The sequence below is a fragment of the Podarcis tiliguerta genome (genome assembly GCF_965153285.1).
Source record: "Podarcis tiliguerta genome assembly, chromosome: 8".
Taxonomy (NCBI): Eukaryota; Metazoa; Chordata; class Lepidosauria; order Squamata; family Lacertidae; genus Podarcis; species Podarcis tiliguerta.
The window spans coordinates 68,902,095-68,926,933 of record NC_139541.1 but is presented as its reverse complement, the minus strand read 5'-3'; the positions used below and the strand labels follow the sequence as shown (position 1 = coordinate 68,926,933).

At 46.9% G+C, this 24,839-nt stretch overlaps 2 protein-coding genes across 2 annotated transcripts in view; one reads left to right on the top strand and one right to left on the bottom strand.

The window, feature by feature from the left end:
• Window positions 1-6,482, top strand: part of NFKBID (NFKB inhibitor delta) — a gene marked incomplete at its 5' end in the record, with an annotated part of 29,608 nt that extends 23,126 nt beyond the window's left edge. Inside the window, 5 exons of the mRNA XM_083453467.1 lie at window positions 147-198; window positions 319-464; window positions 1,321-1,437; window positions 2,910-3,074; window positions 3,611-6,482. Coding sequence (XP_083309593.1) covers window positions 147-198; window positions 319-464; window positions 1,321-1,437; window positions 2,910-3,074; window positions 3,611-3,676 — 546 coding nt within the window. The 3' untranslated portion in view covers window positions 3,677-6,482. The remainder of the gene's footprint in view (window positions 1-146; window positions 199-318; window positions 465-1,320; window positions 1,438-2,909; window positions 3,075-3,610) is intronic.
• A 1,071-nt stretch (window positions 6,483-7,553) lies between these two features.
• NPHS1 (NPHS1 adhesion molecule, nephrin) overlaps window positions 7,554-24,839 on the bottom strand; it is a 48,333-nt gene continuing 31,047 nt past the window's right edge. The window contains exons 20-30 of the mRNA XM_083454749.1: window positions 23,738-23,894; window positions 18,864-19,015; window positions 18,627-18,738; window positions 17,110-17,291; window positions 15,663-15,719; window positions 12,911-13,033; window positions 12,073-12,097; window positions 11,287-11,377; window positions 9,886-9,988; window positions 9,325-9,446; window positions 7,554-7,913 (exon numbers count right to left, since the gene is read on the bottom strand). Of these exons, the coding sequence (XP_083310875.1) occupies window positions 7,785-7,913; window positions 9,325-9,446; window positions 9,886-9,988; window positions 11,287-11,377; window positions 12,073-12,097; window positions 12,911-13,033; window positions 15,663-15,719; window positions 17,110-17,291; window positions 18,627-18,738; window positions 18,864-19,015; window positions 23,738-23,894 (1,253 nt within the window). The 3' untranslated portion in view covers window positions 7,554-7,784. The remainder of the gene's footprint in view (window positions 7,914-9,324; window positions 9,447-9,885; window positions 9,989-11,286; window positions 11,378-12,072; window positions 12,098-12,910; window positions 13,034-15,662; window positions 15,720-17,109; window positions 17,292-18,626; window positions 18,739-18,863; window positions 19,016-23,737; window positions 23,895-24,839) is intronic.

Here is a 24,839-nt window from a genome sequence, read left to right as displayed (position 1 = left end):
CAATAGTAACTACAGCAGGGAAAAGGTCTACAGTGGTATCTTGGGTTACATACGCTTCAGGTTACAGACTCTTCAGGTTGCAGGTTGGGATTTAATCTGTTCTAAGTACATGTCAGAATGACAATCTCTTCCAAATTCTTTCCCAGGCTGTCATGGTGACTGGTATCCCAGTCAATGTCGATGCCAGAAATTTTGAAGGTAAGATGATCAGAGAGTGCTGTGTATTCCCAGAAACATTCTCAAGTTTTGAATGCATATTATTTTGCACACTGCTAATGTGTGGAGTCTTTGACATCCCTTTCTGCACTGTTCCGGTAGGTCTGACCCCCTTGCATTGTGCTGTCATAGCTCACAATGCTGCTTTCCAGTCCCAAAGCATGGATCCGTTGTCTCAGCAGCAGCTCCAGAACTTCCTGCTCTGTATTCGCTTACTCCTCGAACTCGGAGCCAACTACAAGAGCCAGGTAGGTGGGTGGGTGGGCTCTGTGGAGGGCTTCCTTCTCCCCAGGCCAGCAGACCAAGGTGGCCACTTCTGCATCAACCAAAAAGAGAGCAAAAGAATGAGACATAGCAAAACATTTGCAGAATTTGGCTACTGCTGCCATAATTAAAATAGAAAAATAGATCTTGCCATCATGGGGAAGAATGTGACCATGCAATGTGTACCACTTAGGGTGCTCTGCAATTCTCCAGATGGCCTGTTTATTGAGCATTCACCCTGATTTGTTTGCGCAAAGCTTACACGGAGGTTAGACTGCGACCTGTCTTTACTGGAAATTCCTTCTGATTTCTTTAACAATTAGCATTATTCATTTGCTAGTGTTTTCCCATTTGTTCCTCTCACACTTTTCAGCGACTTTCCTCATCACTTTCCTAGCTGCAAAAAGTATTTTTAAAAAAAGAAAAGGAAAAAGAAATGGATTTGTTTCACCAGGGCAAGAAAATGCTTTAATTCACTTTAATTGCATAAATCTAGATATCTCGTGTGCACTTGAAGCTCTCCCACTGACATCATGACATACTGACATTATGGAAGCACTTCTAAACAGGACTGGCAAAGTGCCTTACCCTGAATCAGACCGTTTGTTTATCTGACTCAATATTGTCTACACTGGCAGGCAGCTGCTTTCTAGAATTTCTCTCTCAGTGCTACCTGGAGGTACCAGGGATTGAACCTGGGATCGTCTGCATGCAAAACAGATGTTCTCCCACCCAGAACGGTTCAAAGATAAGACTCTCTTTTGTGATTAGCCAAGAAAGCTTGGCCAGCCCATCCAGTAGATTGCACCTGGCCTCCTGACAGTTTCCTCCCTTTTCTAGGAACTGAAAAGCAGCAAAACCATTCTGCATTTGGCCGTCCAAGCTGCGAACCTGCCTTTGATCCAGTTCCTTCTCCAGCTGCCTGAAGGAGAACTCCAGAACTTTGTCAACATGAAGGTGTGCTTCTGGGTTTTCTCTGCTAGGGGGCACTGTTGCCCAAGGTTGGGTATAGAAAGGTGTTTTTCCATTATGGTGTTGTTGTTGCTTTGTATCATGAAAGGCAGAAAGGTGGGTAGAACTGGTGGCCCTCGGAGAGCAGATCAAGCCTGCTCAGCACCTTGCAGCAGAGGGCCCAGCTCTGAGAATCAAACGTCATGTGAGGTTATTTGGACCGTAGCAGCTGACATGCAGGTTTTTGTCTATGTCAGTTGCAGCTTTGGGACCTTAAGAAAGGGAGAGGGAAAGTTATACTTTCTCTTCCTCCCTCTCTCCCATGATGATCTCTCCAACGCTGCTCTTTGCATTGCGAGGGGAGCATGCTCCTCTTAATCTCAGGGTGATAGGTTCGAACCCCACGTTGGGCAAAAAGATTCCTACATTGCAGCGGGTTAGACTAGATGACTCTGGTGGTCCCTTTCAACTCTACAATTCTATGCCATTGATGCCAATGGATGCTTCCTTTGAAAAGCGAAGAGGAATATTGGAGAGGTGATTCACAGCTGCCGTGACCCAAAGGCTGCTCCAGCTTCCCCAGGACTGATCCTGAGTAGCACAGAGGCTCAGCTAAAAGGGGAGAGGCAGAAATGGCATGTTAAACAAGTGTGCTGCTGAGGTGTCCTGTTCCTCAGGGATGTAAGAAGCCATCGTTTTCTGTTCTGCCCTGTACAGTTGCACCTTGCAAGTCGAATGGAATCTGTTCCGGAAGTCCATTCAACTTCCAAAACGTTCGGAAACCAAAGCACGGCCTTGCAGGATGCAAAGGAAACACAATGCAAGTGGGGGGGTTAATGTAATCAATTACATGTCACTTGTGGACTGAAAGCATCAGGAAACAGCAAATGCCCTTGTATTCACTGGACTGAGTTCCATTCTGGCCACCGGATGAAGAAATGAGCATCGGCAATTTCTGATTCCATTTCTGTCTTTGTCAGAATTATCTGACATGTCCGTCAGCATTTTCTGGAACTTTGGAAAGAGTTAGAATAAACCTGAGGAACTGCCTTGACCCACCCATCCATGTCCAGCCATTGTACTCCCCAGATGGGGTACTGCTGAGAGTACCACATGCCCCAGAGATGAGCTGGATATGCCCTAGAGACCAGGATTTTAGTGTTGCAGCTCCAGCCGCCTGGAATCAGTTATCAGCCGAAATCTGGCAAACACCTAGCCTTTTAGCAGTTAGGCGGCTATTGAAGACATTTTTTTCTTTAAGAAGCCTTTCCCAAAGTGTGATGCAGTTGCTTATGTGAAAAAAAACAACAGTTTCACAATGGAAGAAATTGCTTTACTGCTTTTAGCATCGCTGAGTTTGCAATCTTTTTGCATTTTGTCTTATTTTATTGCACACTGCTTCAGTAAGTTTGGGTTAATAAATCTGCAATAAATGGATATTGTGCAGGCTAACTTGGAGGGGAAATCTCTGTCCTCAGGCCCACGGGAACACAGCCTTGCACATGGCTGCTGGTCTGCATGGACACCCCTTTCAGGAGCAGATTGTGCGCCTCCTGCTGCATCACTGGGCTGATCCCAGTGCGCGGAACCTGGAGAACGAACAACCAGTTCACCTGTTGGCACCAGGCCCAGCGACAGAACAGGTCAGCTGGGGGCGGGTCTATGGTTGGCGGCAGTGGGCAGGGGGAGCTAAATTTAGTTCACTTTGCAACACACAGCTCAAAATGCAGCTGTCCTGAGAATTCGCACTTCTCTGAATTCTGCGGTGGAGTTCTCCCACCTGCTCAAAAAATGCATATGTTAAGCGAAAGGGGGCATAAAAAAATTGTGTGCTTAGAGGAACTAATGTACCCCGAGAAAAAATGCATGACATTAGGGGAAATTGCTTGGGGGGAAATGTGTATGCTGAATAAAAATCGCCTACAGAAATGTCTGCGTTAGGAGAAATGCACACTAAGAAGCCGATGGATTTTCAAGTGCACTTGTTGCAAAAAAAAAATTAAATAAACCAGTAGACTGATGCAAAAAAGTGGAGAACTGAAGACTGGAAGGATGAGAAGCTGGGAGAAACTGAAATGGGCAGATCTGTTCATCCCTAGCTGCATCAGGACAGGGAAGAGCCCAAGAAGGAATAGCTATCCTTCATCTTTGAATGATTGTTGTCTCCTTCCCTCTGCAGCTACGCCTGTTGCTTAGGAGCCGCCGTTTGGGCCCCGGACCAGCTCATCTCCCCCCTTTCCCATGAATACCTCCTGTCAAGCTACACTCCTCGGCAGAACACCGTCTCTTTTTCAGCCGCCCAGGAAGTGAAGGAGTGTCAATTTGGGGGGCGTTGTTGTTTATGTTGTTTTATCTTATGTGACAAGGAAACTTTGCCTTGTGCTGCCTGTATTTAACTAACTTATTGGATAGGGAGGGTTGTGTGCCTGACTTTCCTTGCTGATGCCGGCCAATAGTCTAACCCCAGTGGCGCCAGATTATCTCCCACTGCAATGCTGGCAGTGTGGAGGGCTTTGCCTTCCCCACTGTCACTGCATCCTTTCAGCCCCAGGCTAGTGAGCAGGCAGGGAACAAAGGTACTCTTCCACCACCACCCAGAACCACTGGGCTCACCCTCATCAGCAAGGAAACCGTTCAGGCTCCGAGTGCGAATTCTGTCGACCAGCTGCTTCTCCCACTGGAGTTCTAAGTGCTCCTGTTTGGTATCCTTGCATGCAAGGGAGGGGGAGGCAGCTGCCAGGTCCGCCCCTCTCTATCCTCTTAGCTGCCGCAAGTATCATTTCTGTGAAATGGATCGTTGTAATTGAACCATATTGGTTTTTGGCAAAATTTGGATCGTATAGTAGCACAGGGCTGGCCTTTGCCGGAGGAATTACTTTGGTGAAACTGAGTTGCTGTTTAGGCCATCTCTGGTGTGATCCACTTATTGATGCTACGTCTTAAAACCTAAGAGAGTTCCTGTAACTTTTTAATTCAAAGAATTGCACAGAAGGGGGGAAGGAAATTCCACTGGTTGGAGCTTCTCGCAACTGTGGCATGGGAGTGATCTTCCAAGCCACAGCTGCCGAAATTATCCCTTCTGTGCAAATCTTAGGACACGGGGGGCTACCTTGTGGTACCCAGATGTTGCTGAACCACCACTCCCATGAGTGGAGTCCAGCCTGGCCAGAGATCAGGGATGATGGGACTTGAAGTTCAGCAACGTCTGGAGGTCTACGGGTGTCTTGCCCCCGCCTCCGGGTATTTCTCTACAAAATTAACTGGCTTAATTGTTGTTCCTTCTCTCTCCACAACCAGGGAAGCCTTGGAACTGTACTTCCAGTGAGAGGTCTTTTAAGAGGAGCCTCAGCTCCTTCACCCAAATGACAGTTCCCAGGAGTCCCTGTGGTGAGGTAGGAGCTGCAACACTTAAGTCAGCCTCGAAACAACGTTGTGGTAGAGAACTGCCCTTTTAAGAAGTTAGAGGTGCCCTCTCAGGAGATGAAGTTGGCAGCCGACTTAATTACGCCTCACAATAACCTGAGGCAAATGACAATATGCACACTTTTTCAGTGCTGCCCCTCTTGGAATCGGTTTGGAGGCCCTCAGGCAAGGTGGGGGCCTTCCGTGTTCTAAGCTGCGGGGATAAACACTGCGTGTTTTTTCTCGATTTAGGCTCCGGCCTGCGACGCACCCGCTCACAGCATCTGTGTGCAGAAACCTGTAGCCAGGTCCCTGGCTTAATTGAGAGTGCTCTGTGTAGCTCACACTCTTATCTCTGGCTCATTGCCAAGGAAGCAGTCTCTCTCTCTCTCTCTCTCTCTCTCTCTCTCTCTCTCTCTCTCTCTCCATGACTGCATCAGCTTGTATCCCCACAAAGTGGGGAAATTAACACACCTCCCCTTTCTTTTCCTATCCTCCCCACCCATCCCGTTTCTTGGCGGTCTCGCCTTATTAAGCCACGCTGTCCCACCAATTCCTGCTCTCCACAGTTCTTTGAGGAGTCTGACTTTCTCTTCTTTTCCCGTTGCTGGGTAGGGAGAAATCAGATCCTGTTTGCATTTAAAGGCAAACCAACCTAATTCGCCACCTTCAAATGTGAATGAACTGCAAACTAATGCAGAAATGCAAAGAACTGACCTTCAGAGGGGGGGGAGGGGAGGGAAGAGAAACCAAAACGAGTAGATCTGCCCATCTGAAATTGCCAGACACCCAATCCAGTCTCCCTGGGAATTCTTAACTGATGTGAAGAAAGGGAGAACTCTGGCAGTTGCAGCTTCTTCTGCCGCAAAATACTGCTGCAGATTCAGCTGCTGCGAGAATTATTCCTGCTCACTAATTAGGAGGGAACCATAGCTGTCAACTTACAGATTTGAAAATAAGGGACCAGCAGCCAAAATAAGGGATCAACAATTACTTTGATGAAATACATATTTTGTTGCGTGCAAATGGCTTTAGATACCTATTAGGTCCTCTAAATTACCATATATCATATATTCAACACACAAAAACAGCAACAATTTGTTGTTGATAAAGGACAGCTGGACATAGAAAGGGCCCCATTACCTTCAGTAGCTTATTTAAGGGACATCATCAATAAGGGACAGCAGCGGGACATGGCCCTGGGATAAGGGACTGTCCCGCCAAATAAGGGACGCTTGACAGCTATGGAGGGAACCCTTCCCAAAGTGGTAGGACATCTGCTTTGCATGCAGAAGGTCCTAGAGTCCATCTCCCTGGAGGGCTGAAAAAAATTCACCCTGAAACCCTGCAGAGCTGCTGCCAGTCAATGCAGACAATACTGAGCTGGATAGACTCAGTGGTCTGACTCAGTAGAAGGCAACATCCTATAATCTTGTGTTTATCCCTCCCCTTTCCCATCTCTCTCTCTCTCTCTGTCTGGCAACCTTTCACATGCCCTCCTCTGTGTTCAGCTTGATAAACACTCCAAGCTTGTGCTAATGGAATATTTAAATGGAGGCGAGGACATGCCAGGGTTTATGATGAACCATATGTTATTGGAACAGAAGCAAGCTAATTGTGGCAATAAAGAAGCACACTTTTTAATCTTTTCCGCTGTCTCCGTCTCACACTGCCTACACTCCGGCCCCGGTGCAGAACCTGTGAACCCATCAGCGCCTGCCTGCTTCCGCTTTTGTCTCACTGCCAGCATTCTTGGACCACTCAGCCCCACGACCAAGGAAAAGAGGGAATAGAAACACAAGAGAGGGAAGGGTTGAGGTCTGCTATCGGAAGCGACTTCATGCCATGCAGCCAAGCCCCAGATAATTTGTTCATTTTGCTACCAGCCGTGTACCTGGTGCTTCTCGGGAACCCGGAGAAAGCAAAAGCGCAGTGTAGCTTTGAAATCAGCAGTTGAAATCAGGGCAGGTTTGAATGGGTCGGTCCCAGGCACGCCAACTCTATGGGGCCGAGGTGTCTTTGGCCCCCTCAATATTTGTTGGCAGGGGACCGGGTCCCCTCAAGGTTCAGTGGGTGGAGGAGGCCAAACGCAGGGAGGAAGAGGAAGAGGAAGAGGAAGAGGCAGCTCTCCATGAATGAAGAATGCCAGGAGCCAGGCTAAGGGTCTGTGGAGGGAGCATCTTGGGCTGTTAGCAAGGCAAGGGCTATGTCAGGCAGGAAGCCACCGCCGCTGGAGAGCAGCCGTCAGGGTGTGGGACCTTCTGCTCCTGAAATGTACCTCTGGGATGTGGGGAGGCTGAGTAGAGCTGAGGTGGCGCTGCTGCCGCCTGCATTCCTCCTCATTGCTGCCAGAGGGGGAAGGTCCAGGGGAAGAAAAGGAAGGTGGCATGTCCCTTGAGGGGGTGGCAGTGGTAGCCAAGGAGCAGTAGGGGAGATGGAGGCACATGTGGGGCAGCACCTTCTCTCCTCAGGTCAGGTATGGTGGCAGTGGCCTCCTCTAGACAATGCAACAGTCACACACAAACACACAACACATGCTGGGCCCCCTCCATATTGGGCGCAAGTCAGCGCCTCTTTTCAGTCCACCATCTTGATTCAAAATGGCACCTGATTGTATCCAAAGCTGCTCTTCAGTCTCAGAGCCATCATCTGAAATTGGGTTGCGGTGTCTTCCAAGGTGTCCAAATTCATAGCGAGCAAACAAATCACTTCCAAAAATATATGGTAGATTTATTTATTGCAACTTTTCCTCCAAGGAGTTCACGGTGGGTGTGCATGGTTCTATATCCCCCCCCCCCCCGCTCCTCATTTTAGCCTCACAACAACCCTGCGAGGTAGGTTAGGCTGAGAGACGATGCCTGACCCAAGGCGTCACCCAGCAAAGCTTCATGGCTGAGTAAGGATTCGAATCCTGGGTGACGGATCAGAAGCAGCCTTGCTGCAGCTTTTGCTCAGACCAGCTCCCCTCGTTGCTCAAAAGGCAGCTCCCCATCCAGGGCCAGAAAATCTGCCACAGGGTCATAGACCTGTGTCACTTCCGCATAGCCATCCACTGATCTTCTCCTTCGCTGATAATCACCCTAGACATAAGGGAAGAAAGACCTGCTGAGGTTCCCTACCATTTCCCAACTGCAGGAGACAGTGGGTGGAGGCCAGAGGTGTCAGTGACTCACCACCACTGTAACTAAATGGAGCCGCCATGTGTGGGAGCACTCTACCTCTGAACACCAGCCACGCAGGCCAAACAGCAGGAGGCCATTGCCTACATGTCCTGCATCTGGTTGGCCCAGGTTGACAGACAAGAGCTGGGCTAAATGGATTCTGGCCTCATCTATCAAGGCCAAAGCCCCAGCCCCCATTCCTTTCATGAGAAAGGGCACAGCTTGGTGGCAGAGCATCTGCTTTGTGTGTTCAATCCTAAAATAGAAAACAGGTAAAATATCCCTATGGATAGCTCAGTCGGTTGAGTGTGAGGCTCCTAATCTTAGGGCTGTGGGTTTGAGCCCTGCATTGGGTGAATGAATCCTGCATTGCAGGGGGTTGGACTAGATGATCCTCATGGTCCCTTCCAGCTCTACAGTTCTAGGATTCTAATCCCAGCCAAGACGTGGCAAGACTCCTGCTTGAAAGTATCGAGAGTGGCTGACTGTCAGTGTAGACCAAGAATGGGGAACTTGTGGCCTTCCAGATGCTGTTGGACTGCAACTCCCATCAGCCCCAACTGGCATGGTCAATTATCAGGGATGATGGGAGCTGTAGTTCAACAACCTCAAGAAGGCCACAGGCTCCCCATTCCTTGCACTGACCATTCTGAGTTGATGGACCATTGATCTGACTCCGTGTGAAGCAGCTTCCTAAGGAGGCAGGGCTATAGCTCAGAGGCAGAGGGTTCTATGTGCAGAAGGTCCCAGGCTCCACCCCTGGCATCCCAGCTAAAAGGACCTGGGGTGGTGGGAGAGACCTCTGCCTGAGATGAATCACTGCCTGTCAGAGTAGGCCGTACCAGCCTGACTCAGTATAAGGCAACTTTCTATGTTCCAGAACTTGTTTTTCAATCTGAAAAAAAAGGTTGTGGAGTCCTTTTTTCTACCAGTCCAGCAGCTGCCAGTCTACTTCCTCTCCTCATTGGGCAAATCTGGTCGCTGGTAGAAAGTTCCCAAATTCAATCCCCGGCTGGGTGAATCTCCTGCTTGAAACCTGGTGAGCTACTGCCAGTCAGTGTAGACAACACTGAGCTACATGGACCAATGGTCTAACTCAGTACAAAGCATCTTCCTATCTTCCTGTATGATATACACTATGGGTCTAAGATGGGACACTCTCTGACTTCCTTTTGGGTGTCTTTTTTGAAATGAGGAAGGTGGAGGAAACAAGGGGATCCATGACTCACAATGAAACAGACAAGAGAGGACAAGTTCTGTGGACTTGGTTCAGAAGGAGAGTCCATTGTGACTCTTCCCCCACCGTTAAGCCTCTTCCCCAGGTACTCACAGCATACTCATAAATCCACGGTTCCTCCTGAGGGTACCATCTCTCATACAGAGGCTTCATTTCTTCATACTGCCGGGGCAGCCTCACTTCCTCGTACTCGTGCTGACCTGGAGAACCAAACCCTGTGGGTGCAATATTGGGGTTTGCAGTGATGAAGGAAGCCTGCCTTCAGGGACCTGAGATTGTTCCTCAAGAGCAAGGATGGACCACTCTCTGCCTGGTCCTTGGAATTCTCCCCAGGCCCCACCTCTCAGTGGTCCTACTTCTCCCCCTGAGCATTTTGCCTGGTTGGAATGTATCCTTGAACTCTGATGGTTCCTCTTGCTTGTTTGGACGAAGACAGCGAGAGAGAGTGTAGCCTAATGTACAAAGGCAGAAACTAAATGTGCTGCTTCTCCCACCACTGACACGTGACCCACGGAAAGTTGCCCAGATGAGAATATTACCCTAGTGCTGAAACAGAGCACTGATATTTGGGATTTGCTACGATTCCAGATTATGGTACTGTGGCCTAGATGAAAAAGCGGGCAGAGGAGAAATAACATGTCAGCACCCACCCACCTGTGACACTAGCATCCATCTCACTGTCAGTGTGGTGGCCTGGCTGGGACCAGCCCCTTGCAGTAGCCTCAGTGCCGGTTGATGTTGTCTTGGAAGAGCTGCCCTGCAGAGAGAGAGCAAACAACCAGCTCTATTCCCAGGAAAAAGGACTATATCTACTGCCTGTATCAGGTCCACTGACCCCATCCATTGTCCCTTCTTTGGTGGCTTCCAGCCATCTAACTTTCACATAGGGGACTTCTCAGGTACTAGGCAGTTTTTCACTAGGAATCTATCAGAGCCCTTGTTGGCAGCTCAAAATCCTAAGGTCTACTGTGATATTTTTTTCAAAGCAACATCAAATTTCTCGCACTCCTATGAAGGTTGACCCTGATCATGGAAAGTCTGGAAACCATGGTCTACAACAGCCTTGGCCAACCTGATACTCTGTAGATGTTTTGGGACTGCAACTCCCATCAGCCCCAGCCAGTCCTGCCATGCCGGCTTGGGTTGATGGGAGTTGTAGTCCAAAACATCTACAGAGTATCAGCTTGGCGAAGGCTGGCCTATTGGGAGATGACTCTGTTTAGTCTGAAACTATCTTGCTGCATTTTCTACCCTACAGTATTTTGCCTGCGTCCTCCTTGCCGCTGCACGGAACATGGTAACAGACCTTTGAATCTGTAGGTAAAATATTTTAAATTTAACCACACAAGTGAGTAACAAAGATTCATACATTTAATTGCCTCCCACAATTTGTGCTAAACTTCACCGGCTGGTGTAAGTTATCCCTATTACAGAAATTGGATTGACTGATGCAGAATTCTGAAGTCCCTGTAAAACTGACTGTGCATTGTACCCAGCTAAGGGTGGAACCATTGAAATGCATGGGCCTACATTACTCATGTCCATTAATTTCAATGGGTCTACTCCAAGTAGGACTAACGTTGAACACAACCTTGTTGCACAACACTGCAACATTTACTTTTTCGGGGGCTGAAGCCTTGATGTTGAATGTGTATTACCAGTGAGCAGATCCAGTTGCCTTTGTCTCAATGTCAAGTTTGCCTCCCTTGGGGGGGAAAACAGCAAACTTAAAAAGCAGCACTGGGAACAAAGGATAGAGCTGTTCCCCACCCCCATAGATTTATTTTTCTTTGTGGTTGTTGTATTCCTGGACTCTTGTTGCCATGGTTGCTGCTTTTTGTACCAGCCTCTGCACCCATACATCTCCAGACCATCTGCAGACCACAACAGGCAGTCTATATTCTCTGTATCACGAAAAAAAAATCACCTACTAATATCAGCCAAGGGAGATATTGCTGAAGGCACAAGACTAGACCTGGCTGGGTTCTTTTCTGGTCCTACATGCTACCTGGATGTTGTACCCACAATTCCCAGGCCCCAGAGAGATGTGCTTACCTCAGAGCTGTGCTCCTCCAGCTGGGCTGTCCGTGTGCCGAGTTTCAGCCATTTGCTTACTGCGTAGTTGTTCCCAAATCTCACCTTTCCCCTGAAATAGCAACAACATTCTGGGGAGGGTGGTCAACTAGGGCGAATGAGGAGTGCCCCACTAATCTCAGTCAGCCCCTGCCTGCCCGTCTTACTTACAACCAATCAGAGGGTGGCTCTTCCTCTCATTAGCTCCACCTCCAACTCTTATTGGCTCTGGATCCACCTACCATCGGTTTCACCGCCTTCAATTCTCTGAGTCCTATTGAACCGCTAGCTACCACTTGGTACCCTATAAGCACTGGTGTCTAGTGCTCAAAGCAGTTGATTTCCCCTAAAAGTTTTTTTTTTGGGGGGGGGGGAGATCTCCTGGGCCTTTAACAGCCACATAACCAGGAAAGAAAATTGGTCAGTGCATTGTCCCTCCAGACACACATAGCAAGTGGATGTGCTGCTGTGAAAGGTTTCACCTGAAGAGCTGTTTGACAGTGGAGACTGACTCAAGAGGTGGTGGAGGCATTTAAAGCAGAGGGTTGACTGCCACCAGTCAGAGATGCTCTGGTTGCATCCTGCATTGCAGAGCCTGAATTTAATGGGGTTAGGCTAGATGACTTCCACAACCCCTTCCAACTTGATGGTTCTAAGCAGCGTCTCCTAGTCTCACTGTTGCTACATGTGCAAAAGATAATTCTGGGGGAAGTGGTGGGCAGTTTTCCCCCCTATGGCCTCCTTCCCTCCTGCCCAGTTAATACTTACTTGACATCTTCTTGGGTTCCATCAACTTCAAGGAGAGAGAGAAACAAAAGAAAGGTCATACAAAGGCAGATAGTGGGTGGGTGGGTGGGAGTCAATGGAGTCCAACACTGTTGAAGGAGCAGTTCCCCAGTCCGAAAAAGTTACAACATTAAGGGGAAGGGGGTGAGTTTAGAGAAAATGCACATAAGGGAAATGGATGAGGGAAACTGGATTCAATTTGCATCTATAGGTAAACCCAACTAAGTCACACTTTCTGAAATCATCCCAAAGCAAAATGCAGTCATTCTTTGACACTCACCATTCACTGGATTTTGCAATACACCACACAGGACATGGGTACAAAAATGCATGTACTGGTGCAAAGTGTGTGCACAATGCATATATCCATGAAAATAATAGATTATTTTAAGGGAAATTCCTTTGCAAAAAATGTATCTCTCAGGAACAAGATGCTTAAACACAGGAGTCTATTAATATAAATTCACATGAAAATGCTGGCGAAATATCATTTGGGCTTTAAAATGACATCACAAGCTGATGTGAAAACAGGGAGAGCTGAACAGAAGACTGGGGAAATGAGAAATGGGGAGAACCTGAAGTGGGCAGATTCACTCCTTGCTACTTAGGTGGGACATGATAGCGGTGTATAAAATTATGCAATGGCGTGAAAAATGTGGATAGGGAGCAAAAACCTTTTTCATGTTATTAGAACTGGAGGGCCATCCAATGATTCTGAATTTACCTTCAGTGCCCCGTGTTTCCAGGGCTCTTATGCAGAGCAGACCGTGTGAAACTCCCCATGCCCCATTCCTTAGTAGTGAGCTATGGGTCTGCTTACCTTTGAGAGTTCGGACCTGTCGTCGGCAGAGTAAACAGCCCAGGAAGGACAGGTTGGAAACTATCAGAAGAACCCCTAAGGTGCTGAGGAGCCCAACAATAGGAAGAGGCAGCAAAGGGCTCACTGGGGAAGAATGAAAAAGTTTAAAAGGTGAGGGCACAGAGGAAAGCAGCTCCCACGCCGCCACCATAATAATAATAATAATAATAATAATAATAATAATAATAATAATATATTTATACCCTGCCCATCTGGCTGGGTTTCCCCAGGCACTCTGCGTGGCTTCCAACAGAACACCAAAATACAATAACCTATTAAACATTAAAAGCTTCCCTAAACATGCAGTCCTTCTTTTACTGCAACCACCTCCATCATTTTACTCCACCTCCATCGTTCTGCCCGGACACTGAGGTCCAGCACCAAGGACCTTCTGGCGGTTCCCTCGCTGCGAGAAGCCAAGTTACGGGGAACCAGGCAGAGGGCCTTCTCGGTAGTGGCACCCACCCTGTGGAACGCCCTCCCACCAGATGTCAAAGAGGAAAATAACTACCAAACTTTTCGAAGACATCTAAAGGCAGCCCTGTTTAGGGAAGCTTTTAATGTTTAATAGGTTGTTGTATTTTGGTGTTTTGTTGGAAGCCGCCCAGAGCGGCTGAGGAAACCCAGCCAGATGGGCGGGGTATACATTACTCGGGCAGCGTATCACGAGAAACAAAGCAGGATGGGAGAAGGCAGAGATGTCCCATTGTCATGTGCTGGCCCTAGGAATAGTTTTACTGCAGCCTTTCTGATGTCTGCCCCTCTTCCCCCAAAACCTGAGTGTCTCATATACTCCAGCTGAGGAGAGGGAGAGGGCACAGGTTTGAAAGAAAAGCTTTTTTTCCTTTCCTTAAGGGAAATTAAAACTACACTGGTTTGCAAAGTGGTATGATAATGCGCTAAGTGATACAAGTGGAGAAGAGAGAGAATTTTGATTTCATTTGCATTTCAGTGAGAAACTGCCTACATATCAAAACGATATATTATAGAAAAGTGTGCATATAAATGCATATATTCATGAAAGCACATACAAAATGCATTGTGCTGGGGGAAATCACTTGCAAAGATGTGTAGGCTGGTTAAAACCGCATACAAAAAATGCTTGCTAGGGTTCCCGTATTTTGAAGAGCCGAAAAGAGGACACATTTGCCGACTTCTACTTTTAACTATGGATTGCTATGATGACTCTCAATTTACACACCCGCGAAAAAGAGGATGTGTCCTGGAAAAAGAGGATATGTGGCAACCCTGTGAGAAATCTGCACTGAAACCCTTACACATTTTCACGTGGAATTCAGTATTTTTACATTTAGGGTCAGAAAAATGAGAAACTGAGAGAAACCAAAATTGACAGATTCCTCCATTCCTAGTGGTAATTGACTAATGACTGGTTTATCATTTTAAAAAAGTTTCCTGCTGGTGCCAGCGAGGAGGTTTGCCAACTGACCATACAGTCTGGTGTGGCCTGCTTCTGTGCTTTTAATCTGTGTGTGACTTACAGAAATCGTCACGTGACATTTTACACAGTATGGAGCATTGTCACTTGCTAATGTCTACAGTTCCCATGACTGCCTGGGGGGAGAGGAGCAGGTGCTGCTGAAAAGGCTGGCAAACCTACCCAACATACTTGCATTTCCACATCCCGCACAGTAGACTCTGATCAACCATTGATCCATTATCTGGCAAAAGCAACCACTATAAAAGATTGAAGAGTGCCTGGAAAATGCAATATCCCTGCAACAGGCTCACCGCCTCGAGCATATTGATGGAGCGTGCACATCAAATGGAAACTTTTACACATTCACTGTGCAATAAACTAAATGTGCCAGAAGCCGTATGCAATCGACAATCAAAGCTGCTTGTACTTGTTGCCAAAATGAAACCGAAAGCAAAATCCAAATTGCAGAGAGAGGGAGAGAGAAGACCTGGAAAAATATCAGCATTGTGTCTTTGCAAATTTTCTATTGTTCTGCTTCTGTACTAAACACTGGAGACATCACAGGGCTCAGGCTTCAGCTGCTAACCTCTTCTCTCACTCAGGCTCCCTCTGCATTCCAAAATATTCCTGTGTACAGTGGTACCTCCGGTTACATACGTTTCAGGTTACATACGCTTCAGGTTACAGGCTCTGCTAACCCAGAAATATTACCGCGGGTTAAGAACTTTGCTTCAGGATGAGAACAGAAATCGTTCTTCAGCAGCACAGCAGCAGTGGGAGGCCCCATTAGCTAAAGTGGTGCTTCAGGTTAAGAACAGTTTCTGGTTAAGAACGGACCTCCGGAACGAATTAAGTACTTAACCCGAGGTACCACTGTATTACCATTGTACAGCAAACCTATATCTGTAGACTAGAAACATAGGTTTGCATCTGTTGCTGTTTTAAGGAACACAGTGGTTGTTGGGATACTGACTACTGTATCACACACCAACATTTTGACTTCAGCAATTCAGCAATTATTAATAGATAACTAGAGGTGGAAGGTACCCTGAGGATCATCCAGTCCAACCCCCTGCAATGCAGGAATATGCAGCTGTCCCTTACAGGGATTGAACCTGCAACCTTGACATTTCCAGCACCAAACTCTAACCAACTGAGCTATCCATACATTCAGCCCTGACTGCAACAGAGCATCAAGGCAGAGAGGGCCACAGCAGGAAATGGCTCTCTCAACAACATGGACTTCAACTCTACTAGTTGTTAACATTTTTGTACCTGGTTCAGGTAGAGATGGTGTTTTGGGTTCTCTGTCAATTGTTTCTTCCTCACTCCCTAGAAGAGAACACATTAAACCGCGATGGAACATAGCGTCCAGATTCTGATAGCATCAGAACAGGACAATTTGCCTAATACAAGGATGGTCATATCAATGTGATGATATACGCTGGGTCAGGAAGGGTAAGCAAAATCCCATACCCTCAGGGGGGGAAATCGATATCACAGAAATCTGCCACTTTCAAGTACTTGAGTCACTGCTAACCAGCTCTTCTGTTGTAACCCAGCTCTACAGCATGCTTAGCATAACAGTTAATCCAGGATCATTTTGCCACTCTGTTTCTCACTTATTACATGCTTATACTTTCCTTTAGGGATGCGGGTGGCACTGTGTGTTAAACCACAGAGCCTAGGGCTTGCCGATCAAAAGGTCGGCGGTTCAAATCCCCGCAACGGGGTGAGCTCCCGTTGCTCGGTCCCAGCTCCTGCCAACCTAGCAGTTCGAAAGCACATCAAGTGCAAGTAGATAAATAGGTACCGCTCCGGCGGGAAGGTAAACGGTGTTTCCGTGTGCTGCTCTGGTTTGCCAGAAGTGGCTTAGCCATGCTGGCCACATGACCCGGAAGCTGTACGCCGGCTCCCTCGGCTAGTAAAGCGAGTTGAGTGCCGCAACCCCAGAGTCGTCCGTGACTGGACCTAATGGTCAGGGGTCCCTTTACCTTTACCTTACTTTCCTTTAGGAACTCAGAGTAGTTTACCTGCCTCCCTCTCCACCCCTTCCCATTTTATTATCCTCACAGCAACCGTGAAAGGCAGGCAAATTGAGAGAGCAACTGGCGCAAGGTCAGAAATTGATCACTGGACAGAGATTTGAACCTGGATCTCTGTGGTCCAAATGCAATGCTCAGTCTACTACACAGTACCACCGATTGCTTCTTGAAGTGCAGGCCACTGTTAGGGAGTCATTCATCCAGAAAGTGGGAGTGGCACTCAGAGCATGCGCAGCTTCAGCTGGAAGTGCCGATAAAAGGAGAACTTCCGTTTTCACTTTTTGCAGACGACTGACCAACAAGTGCTGTCTGCAAGCTGCTGCGTCATGACTGCCGATAGACTGTGTCTGCCTACATCGTTGCTAAAGAGAAAGAGGGACCGAAACATTACAACTGTTGCTATAATGATTGTAAACAGTGCTACCGTGATGCGTTTATGACCAATCAAGCAATAAATCACTTGGCTGAGTTTTACGGCGTCTCTGAGTGTTTCTTCTCAAGGTGTAGCTTCAGTTGCTGACCATTGCTTCCAGAAACTCTGCTAAATGGTTGAAAGCTTCTAACAAGGTGCCTACACACAAGTATACTCATGCAGTGAAAGTATGGTTGAATGTGACCTTTAATAGCCACACCCTTGTGCTGGCTCCATCCTTGCTAAGCAGCAAGATGCTCCTTACCTGTAGTGGTGACACTCAGTCCTGCCCCACCATCAGCAAAGTCACTTTCACCAAGGGCATTGCGGGCATTGACGGAGACATTGTAGACGGTGTTTGGGCGCAGGCCCATCAAAGTGAATGCAGGAGACTGCGGCGGGAAGACATCCACATACCTAAAGCTGGGAGCCGCTGGCCAGTGGTACCTGGATGGAAGTGGGCGAAAAAGAGGCGCAATTGAAAAATGGCATTTAATGTCCAACATCCCCATAAGAACATACGCTCAGCCTGCTGGATGAGGCCTCTTTTAAAGCCATCCGAGTTGGTGGCCATCACTGCCTCCTCCCTCCTTCCCACCGTAAAACTGATGGTGGTACTTGGTTCAAGAAATATATTCAGGTAAGTTATTCTGCTTTTCAGACAGATAGAGGAACACACAGTTGCAGTTCTGGCTTGCTTGTCCTGGCTACCAATCAGTTTCAAACCCAACTCAAAGGGTTGCTTTTGACCTCTGAAGCCTAGCATGGCTTGGGACCTCAAGGACCACTTTTTCACCATATGAACCACCTAATCCTGAGGTTGACATTTAAGGCCCTTCTCTATGTGCTCCCTCCAAAAGATGTTTGGAGGGTGGCGATGAGAGAATTGTCAGTTTGCATTTCTTAGTGCAGAAAGTATTGATCTGAGGTATAGAGATCTTTCCTATTCTACTTCATTCAAGCTTCTCCGTGTGAAAGAAACAAGCAGAAGGTTCGTGATGTTTGGGTTATTCCTTCAGGGAAGCTGAGTACAGCTGGTTTACACTGGTTCTGTTATCTCTTTCAGTCAAGGTCATGCTAACTGTAATAATAGGCCAGAAGGAGCCTGGCTCTTCACTTTCTCTTTCTTTCTTTCTTTCTTTCTTTCTTTCTTTCTTTCTTTCTTTCTTTCTCTCTCTCTTCCTTCTGGTGTGGTGTTCTGTATATAGTGTTAGGGTTTAGTCTTATATAAGTTATTGTAAGTTTAAGTTAAGTCTACTGCAAATGGATTTCTTATGGACAGTGCCAGTCCTGGATGTATTGGATTTGTGACCATTATGCTCATTTGCCTTCAGTAGCAGGAAAGCTCTGCTGGATGATATACAATTGCCTCTGGTCTATTTTGGGGGAATCCTGCAACGTGTTTAAGTTGTTACTCTGCTAACTATACATTGGAATCTACTCTGGATCAATACTCAGTATTTTCTGCGGTGTCCCCACTACTGTGGAATGCTCTCCCCAAGGAAGCTGCTCTGGGATCGACTTTGTCATCTTTCTGAAGCCAGACAAAGATATATTTACTTTTAGTCTAATAGTGCAAGGGCGTACACTGTCATTTTGGCTTTTTTTTTTTATTTTTTTACCAAAGCTTATCCACAAGGGATTCTTTGGAACTGTTAAGGAGCCAGGAGATCTCCTCGCCAAACCAATTCCCATAGCTCCCTGTTTTAAACAACGGACCTGTTTCGTTTTTAAAGATTCCCATTTGAGTAATGTTTGTGGCTTTTGCCAAATGACTCCTACCTGACGCGAAAGCTTTGCTGAAGCCCTCCGTCGAAGCCGGGGCTCCACTTCAAAGCCAGCCAGTTGTGGGCAACACCTACAACCTTTAGCCCTGATGGTGGGTCAGGGCGGCCTGGTGAGAAAGAAATGAACTGTTTAAGAACTTGTAAAAAGGGATAGTGAGTCTTTGCCCCTCATATTCAGTCGATACACAAGCCAAGTCTACAGCTTAGATCTTAGCAGCCCATATGTCCTTACTGGTACTAAGTAGCTGGATGTCAAGGGTATCTGTGCCCAGTTCATTGCTGGCTGTGCAGGTAAAGGTGGCATAGTCAAGAACGGCGCTCACATTGGCAATGGTTAAGGTGCCGGTGTGCAGGGAGCCCTCATGTTCTGCAGCCGCAGTATACCTGGAAGAAGGTAATGACGGCAAGAGATCAGGTAGAAAAGAATAATAGAATCCTAGAATAGTAGACTTAGAAGGGACCACAAGGATCATCTAGGCATGAATTTGACAACGAGTGAGTGCCCAGGCTCTCCAGGGATATCTACTCTCTCCAGGGATATCTACTCTCCAGGGAATCTGCCAGCTGGACTTCCAAGAGTTGCCAAACCTGCTGTTCATCCACCAACAAGTTTTCTGTGAGTCTTGCAGGTGACCAGGAGAAGTTCTCCACCCACCCAGCTTTCAGTCACTGCTGCTTCTACCATTCCTCAGCTACCCCTTTAAGAAATCATAGAGTTGGAGTGGTTTAGGTAGACTAGCGTGGGGCTCAAACCCACAACCCTGAAATTAAGAGTCTCATGCTCTACCAACTGAGCTAGCTAGGCAGTCTCCTACCGACTGACAATCTTTCCAGATCTTTCGTGGAGGATAGGGCTATCAGTGGCTACCAGCCACGATGACTATGTTCTCCCTCCACAGTCATTGCTCCCTCAGTGCCAATTGCTGGGGGTCACAAGTGTGGGCTGTTGTTGTTGCTCTAAGTTCCTGCTTGCAGGCTTCCTGTAGGCACCAGTTTGGCCACTGTGAGAACAGGATGCTGGGTGGGGGTTGGCCATTGGCTGATGCAACAAGGGCTCTTCTCAGATTTGTACTTCAAGATCAAAACACAAATGATATCTCAGTTCGCCCACTGAAAACAGAAGCTGAAGGCAAGCTGCAATGTAATGAAGCACTCTGTCAATAAGAACACAAGGACTTCATTTTCTGCGGGGATGGAGATCAAGAGCTACTTTTACAAAGAGAGAAGAGTGTGTCCTTCTGCACTGCTTCTGTACTGCTGATTCCAACCCCCCCCCCCTTATTTCTTAAGACTTCACTGTTAGATGTGTATTAAGGTCAGGACTTTTTTTCCCAAGCCGGAACTCAGTTCCGACACCTCTCATGTGGGCAGCATTGTCATTATAACAAGGGAAGTGTTTGTGGTGAGTTCTGGCACCTCTTTTTCTAGAAAAACAGCACTGATTTAGTTGTACCTGAGATGAGTAGGTAATAACTTAGCTTAGGAGAATCTGTATTTTAGCATCCATTCCTTATACTTATACAGTCGTACCTCATGCTACGTCCGCTTCATGTTATGTTCTTTCAGGTTACGTCCCGCGGCAACCTGGAAGTACCTGAAAGGGTTACTTCCAGGTTTTGCCGCTTGCGCATGTGCAAATGCCCAAAATGAAGTTACGCACATGCTCAGAAGTGGCGAGTCACAACCCGCGTGTGCACAGACACGCCACTGCGGGTTGCATTCCTTTCATGTTGCAAACAGGCCTCCGGAACAGATACCATTCACAACCAGAGGTACCACTGTAATTGCATTTGCGTGTCAAAGCCCCCAAGCCACCCCCATGAGGATAATGACGCAAGGACACAGAATTTTAGGTTAATGTTAATGGGCACGAGGCTGAAAAGGGGCGATTCAGCATCGCACCATGGTTTAAATTGGCCCTGGCCACACACCCCAAGCCGCCTGATTGCCCGCTTGCCTACCTGGCATGGCCGGGCCTCCCCAGCGTAGGGCGGGACACAGTCCTGCCACCACGCTGAGGGGGGAGGCTCAGCGGCTTGCCCGCAACGTGTCCCCACAAAGAGGTGGAGCCAACTGGTTTGAGGATTTTTGGGGGTATCCTATAGATATAATGCTAATGGGACGTGGGTGGCACTGTGGGTTAAACCACTGAGCCTTGGGCTTGCCAATCGGAAGGTCAGTGGCTTAAATCCCTGCGATGGGGTGAGCTCCCTTTGCTCGGTTCCTGCTCCTGCCAACCTAGCAGTTCGAAAACATGTCAAAGTGCAAGTAGATAAATAGGTACCGCTGCGGCAGGAAGGCAAATGGCATTTCTGTGCGCTGCTCTGGTTCACCAGAAGTGGCTTAGTCATGCTGGCCACATGACCCGGAAAAACGCCAGCTCCCTCGGCCTGTAAAGAGAGGTGAGCACCACAACTCCAGAGCTGTCTGCGATTGTACTTAACTGTCAGGGGTCCTTTACCTTTACCTTCACCTTCAAAAATGTTATTTTTGCACATACATTTTTTTGTTATGTTCTGTGTTGTAAACTGCCCTGTAGTTGTTTTTTGACAAAGGGCAGTTTATAAATTTTAATAATAATAGTAATAATAATAGCCTTCTGGATCAGGCCAGTGGCCCATCTCATCCAGCCTCCTGTTTTTACAGTTGCCAACCAGATGCCCAGGAGAAGCCAAAAGTAGGACCTGAGAATAGCAGCATCCTCCTCTCACTCTGAGGTATCCAGCAAATGGCATTTGGAAGCACACAGCCTCCAGCAGTGTAGGTAGAGCAAAGACATCTGGGTTAGTAGCCAACAATAGCTCTTGCCCTTAAAATGCCTAAAGCAGGAAACAGGATAAAAATTGCTTTAAGGTTTAGGAGTGGAATTTGCCTGAAATGTTTTTTTAAAAAAAGATAAATAAATAAAATAAAATCCCATTTTTAATTTATATATAAAGCATGAACTTACAGATAAGTGTTCTGGTTATTTTTAATTTCAGACATGCTTCATACTATTTATGGGTTATGGCTGACATTTAGCTGGAACAAATTAGACGCGTTAAGCTGCTCCACCCCCATTCTGCTATGCAAATCAGCACAGGAACATCAGTGGTATTTTAAACTTTTCCCAATTCAATGAGAACTGGGCCGGTTCCAGGTGACTACCAGACCTCTTGCCAGGTCTTTATTTGCTTCGATTGGCCAGCATCCATGTCAGAACAAACTTCAGGCCAGAACTGAATCTGAGCCAGAACTGAACTGAACATTTTAGTAACACGGCTCCCATTATTCACCTTCTGTTTCCCTACATCAGGGATGCAGCCCTTTGGATGTCTCTGGACTGCAGCTCCCATCACCCCTGACCATTGGCCATACTGCATGGGGCTGATGGGAGTTGGAGTCCAACAACACCTGCAGACCACAGGTTTTCCTTGCCCTCCCCCCTTCTGAGATGAAAACAACTCAGGTTGCATGAGCATCCCACACCCTCCCCTGAAAACAATGTGAGGGTCCTATACACTTGCTCAAAAAACCTCGAGAACACCTGCCATCAACAGCATATAAATTTTCCCTTGGCTTTTTTGCTGGCCCACATAGGACCAGCATAGATAGCTGGCTCAGGTGAATATCTGATGTTTCCTCCCTTTATGGTCTTGATTTGTGGGCTACACTAAAATGAGGCTGTATTTTAAGCCGTATTTTAATTGTTTTTGTTTTTTTCTATTACGTTTTATTGTAATTTATATTTTGCGTTAGCCACCCTGAGCCCGGCCCTGGCCAGGGAGGGCAGGGTATAAATAAATTATTATTATTATTATTATTATTATTATTATTATTATTATTATTATTCCTTCTGCTGTGTCAGGACAGAGGAGCTTACTTTGGAACAAGTGGAAGGGGGAGACAACAGAGGCATGCAGGATGAAGGTGAACCCAGCCCTGCAAGCAAGGCAGGGTTCCCCAGGATTGGCGGAAGGATGCTTGTCCCTGGATGCTTGCCCCTGCAACACCTTCGAATCAAACAATATTTGACATTTCAGATGCATCTCAGAAGACTTGCACATTAGGCTCCTGCAGATGCCAGGGTTATTGGGGCACTTAACTAGGAGGGCACCAGGGGATGAGAGTGTGAGATGGTGCTATAGCCTTTACACTATAAGACAAACTAAGGACATTGGGAAGGCCATGATGCAGCAAGCCAAAGATTCATCTATTCCAGCATCCTGTTCTCTCAGTGGCCAATCAGATGACAGAACAACCTGTGAGCAGGACATGAACCTCAACAGCATCCTCACATATCAGCAGTGGCCCACCTAGCGGGGGCAGGCCCACCACACGAACCTCCCATCAGCAGCGTTGCTGGTGTTACAGGAAGGAGAGGAGGGAATTGGCAGAAAGGTTGGGGCTGTGGAGATGCACCAGCAGAGCCAATCTAATGCGCCCACCAGTGCATCTCTACAGCCGTGTCCTTGCCGCTGCCCTCACCACAGACCCTTCTTGGCATACAGCAGCAGCGCTTTCGCCAGGAGGTTATTGTTGTGGCTCCGCCCCACAGATGAACCGCTCCTGGCTAAGGATGGGAGGAGAAATTTGATTCAGTTCGCATTTAAAGTCAAACTTGATCAGATTTGCTCCTTCCGAAACACTACAAGAACCGAAACACAGGCAGGCTTTGAAATTTGCAGTTATCTGGATTTTGCAGCGCAGTTCTCCAAACAATTTTTTACAAAAATGCATATATTTGGGGGAAGTGTGTGGATATGCAAATGGGGATTATATATGGGGAAATTTTGTTGTTGTTGTTGCTGTTGTTGTTGTACCTGGCTGGGTTGCACCAGCCACTCTGCAAATTGCTTGCAAAAATGTCTACAGCAGTCAATATTGCATACAAAAATGTTCTTATCAGGCGAAATTTGCACCAAAAGGCTCAAGAATTTTCATGCACTATTTTTCCTTTTTTAAGGGGGGGGGGAGCAAATTGCTACAGAAAAGTGGAGAACCAAGTTTAAGACAGGATAAATGAGAAAATGAAAGAATCAGAATTGATGGATTCTTCTATTTCTTCTCATGCCTTTTATCAGGTTCCCTGCTCAAGTACCTACCTGTTCACCTGAGAACTCTCACCTGGGGCTCTGAAGGTCAAGGGACACCCCATTCTTGGCCCAGCTAAAGTGCACAGTGGGAACACCTTGAGCTCGGCACTGGAGCGCTGCCTGGCTTCTCCCATCTCCTGGAGCCGCCACTTTCCTCAGTCCAGGGCTCTTGATGATCTCTGGTGGGTCTGCGGTACAAGTGAGGGGAGTAGAACAAGGAAGAAATCATGAGAGTATTTGCAGCATTCATAAGGGAATGGTCTGTGAGGAGACTGAGCATATTTGCAACAGCCACCCGAGTTTCAGCTCCAACTTCAAAAGCAATAAAACCACAGTATTTAATTCTTGTTTCAATTTTACTGCGTAAGTTTATGTAAATCAGTGGGTATTATGAATTATGAGTTGTGTCCGATGAGAGTCCTACGCAGACCCACTGAAACTAATGGGCTTTTCCAGTGGACCTACTCTACGAGCTCAAGGGGCTGGATCCCAAATTAGTCTGAGTAGACCCTGTAAAAGTAATGGACACAAATAACATAGACCCATTCATTTCAGTGAGTTTTCTCTGAGCAGAACTGAGTTGAACACAGTGCTATGTATTGTGGCGTTTTATTACATGGGTTCAGATTTAAATTTTGTTGCTTTTATCTGTATCTTTGATCATTTCATAACACATGTTCATTTTAAAACAAAAAGGAATGTTAATTTTAGCTGTAATTTTTGATAAATATTTCACGCCATTTTATGACAACTGCTTGGGGGCTTTGGTTTGGTTTTGTTTTTTTGATTAAGCAATCTATACATTTTGTTCAATAACTAAAAAGCCGAGCCGGCCTGCTTAATTTTGCGCACTGGGTTGCTCTATTACTGTTTGTAAGCCTTCTAGTATTATAGATCTCAATGTGTTCTAGTCAGCTACTCAGGGTAGGCCCATTGAAATTAACAGACCCAAGTTAGTCATGTCCAGGAATTTCAGTGGGTTTACTCTGAGTAAGACCAGCATTGGCTACAACCCAATATCTTTAGATCTTACTCTTTATATAATTGGAATGAAATAAATGGTGGACATCGGACACAGGGAAGGTGGGGCAGGGCAAAATATAGAGGTTGGGGTTGCAGAAATACTAAGGAGG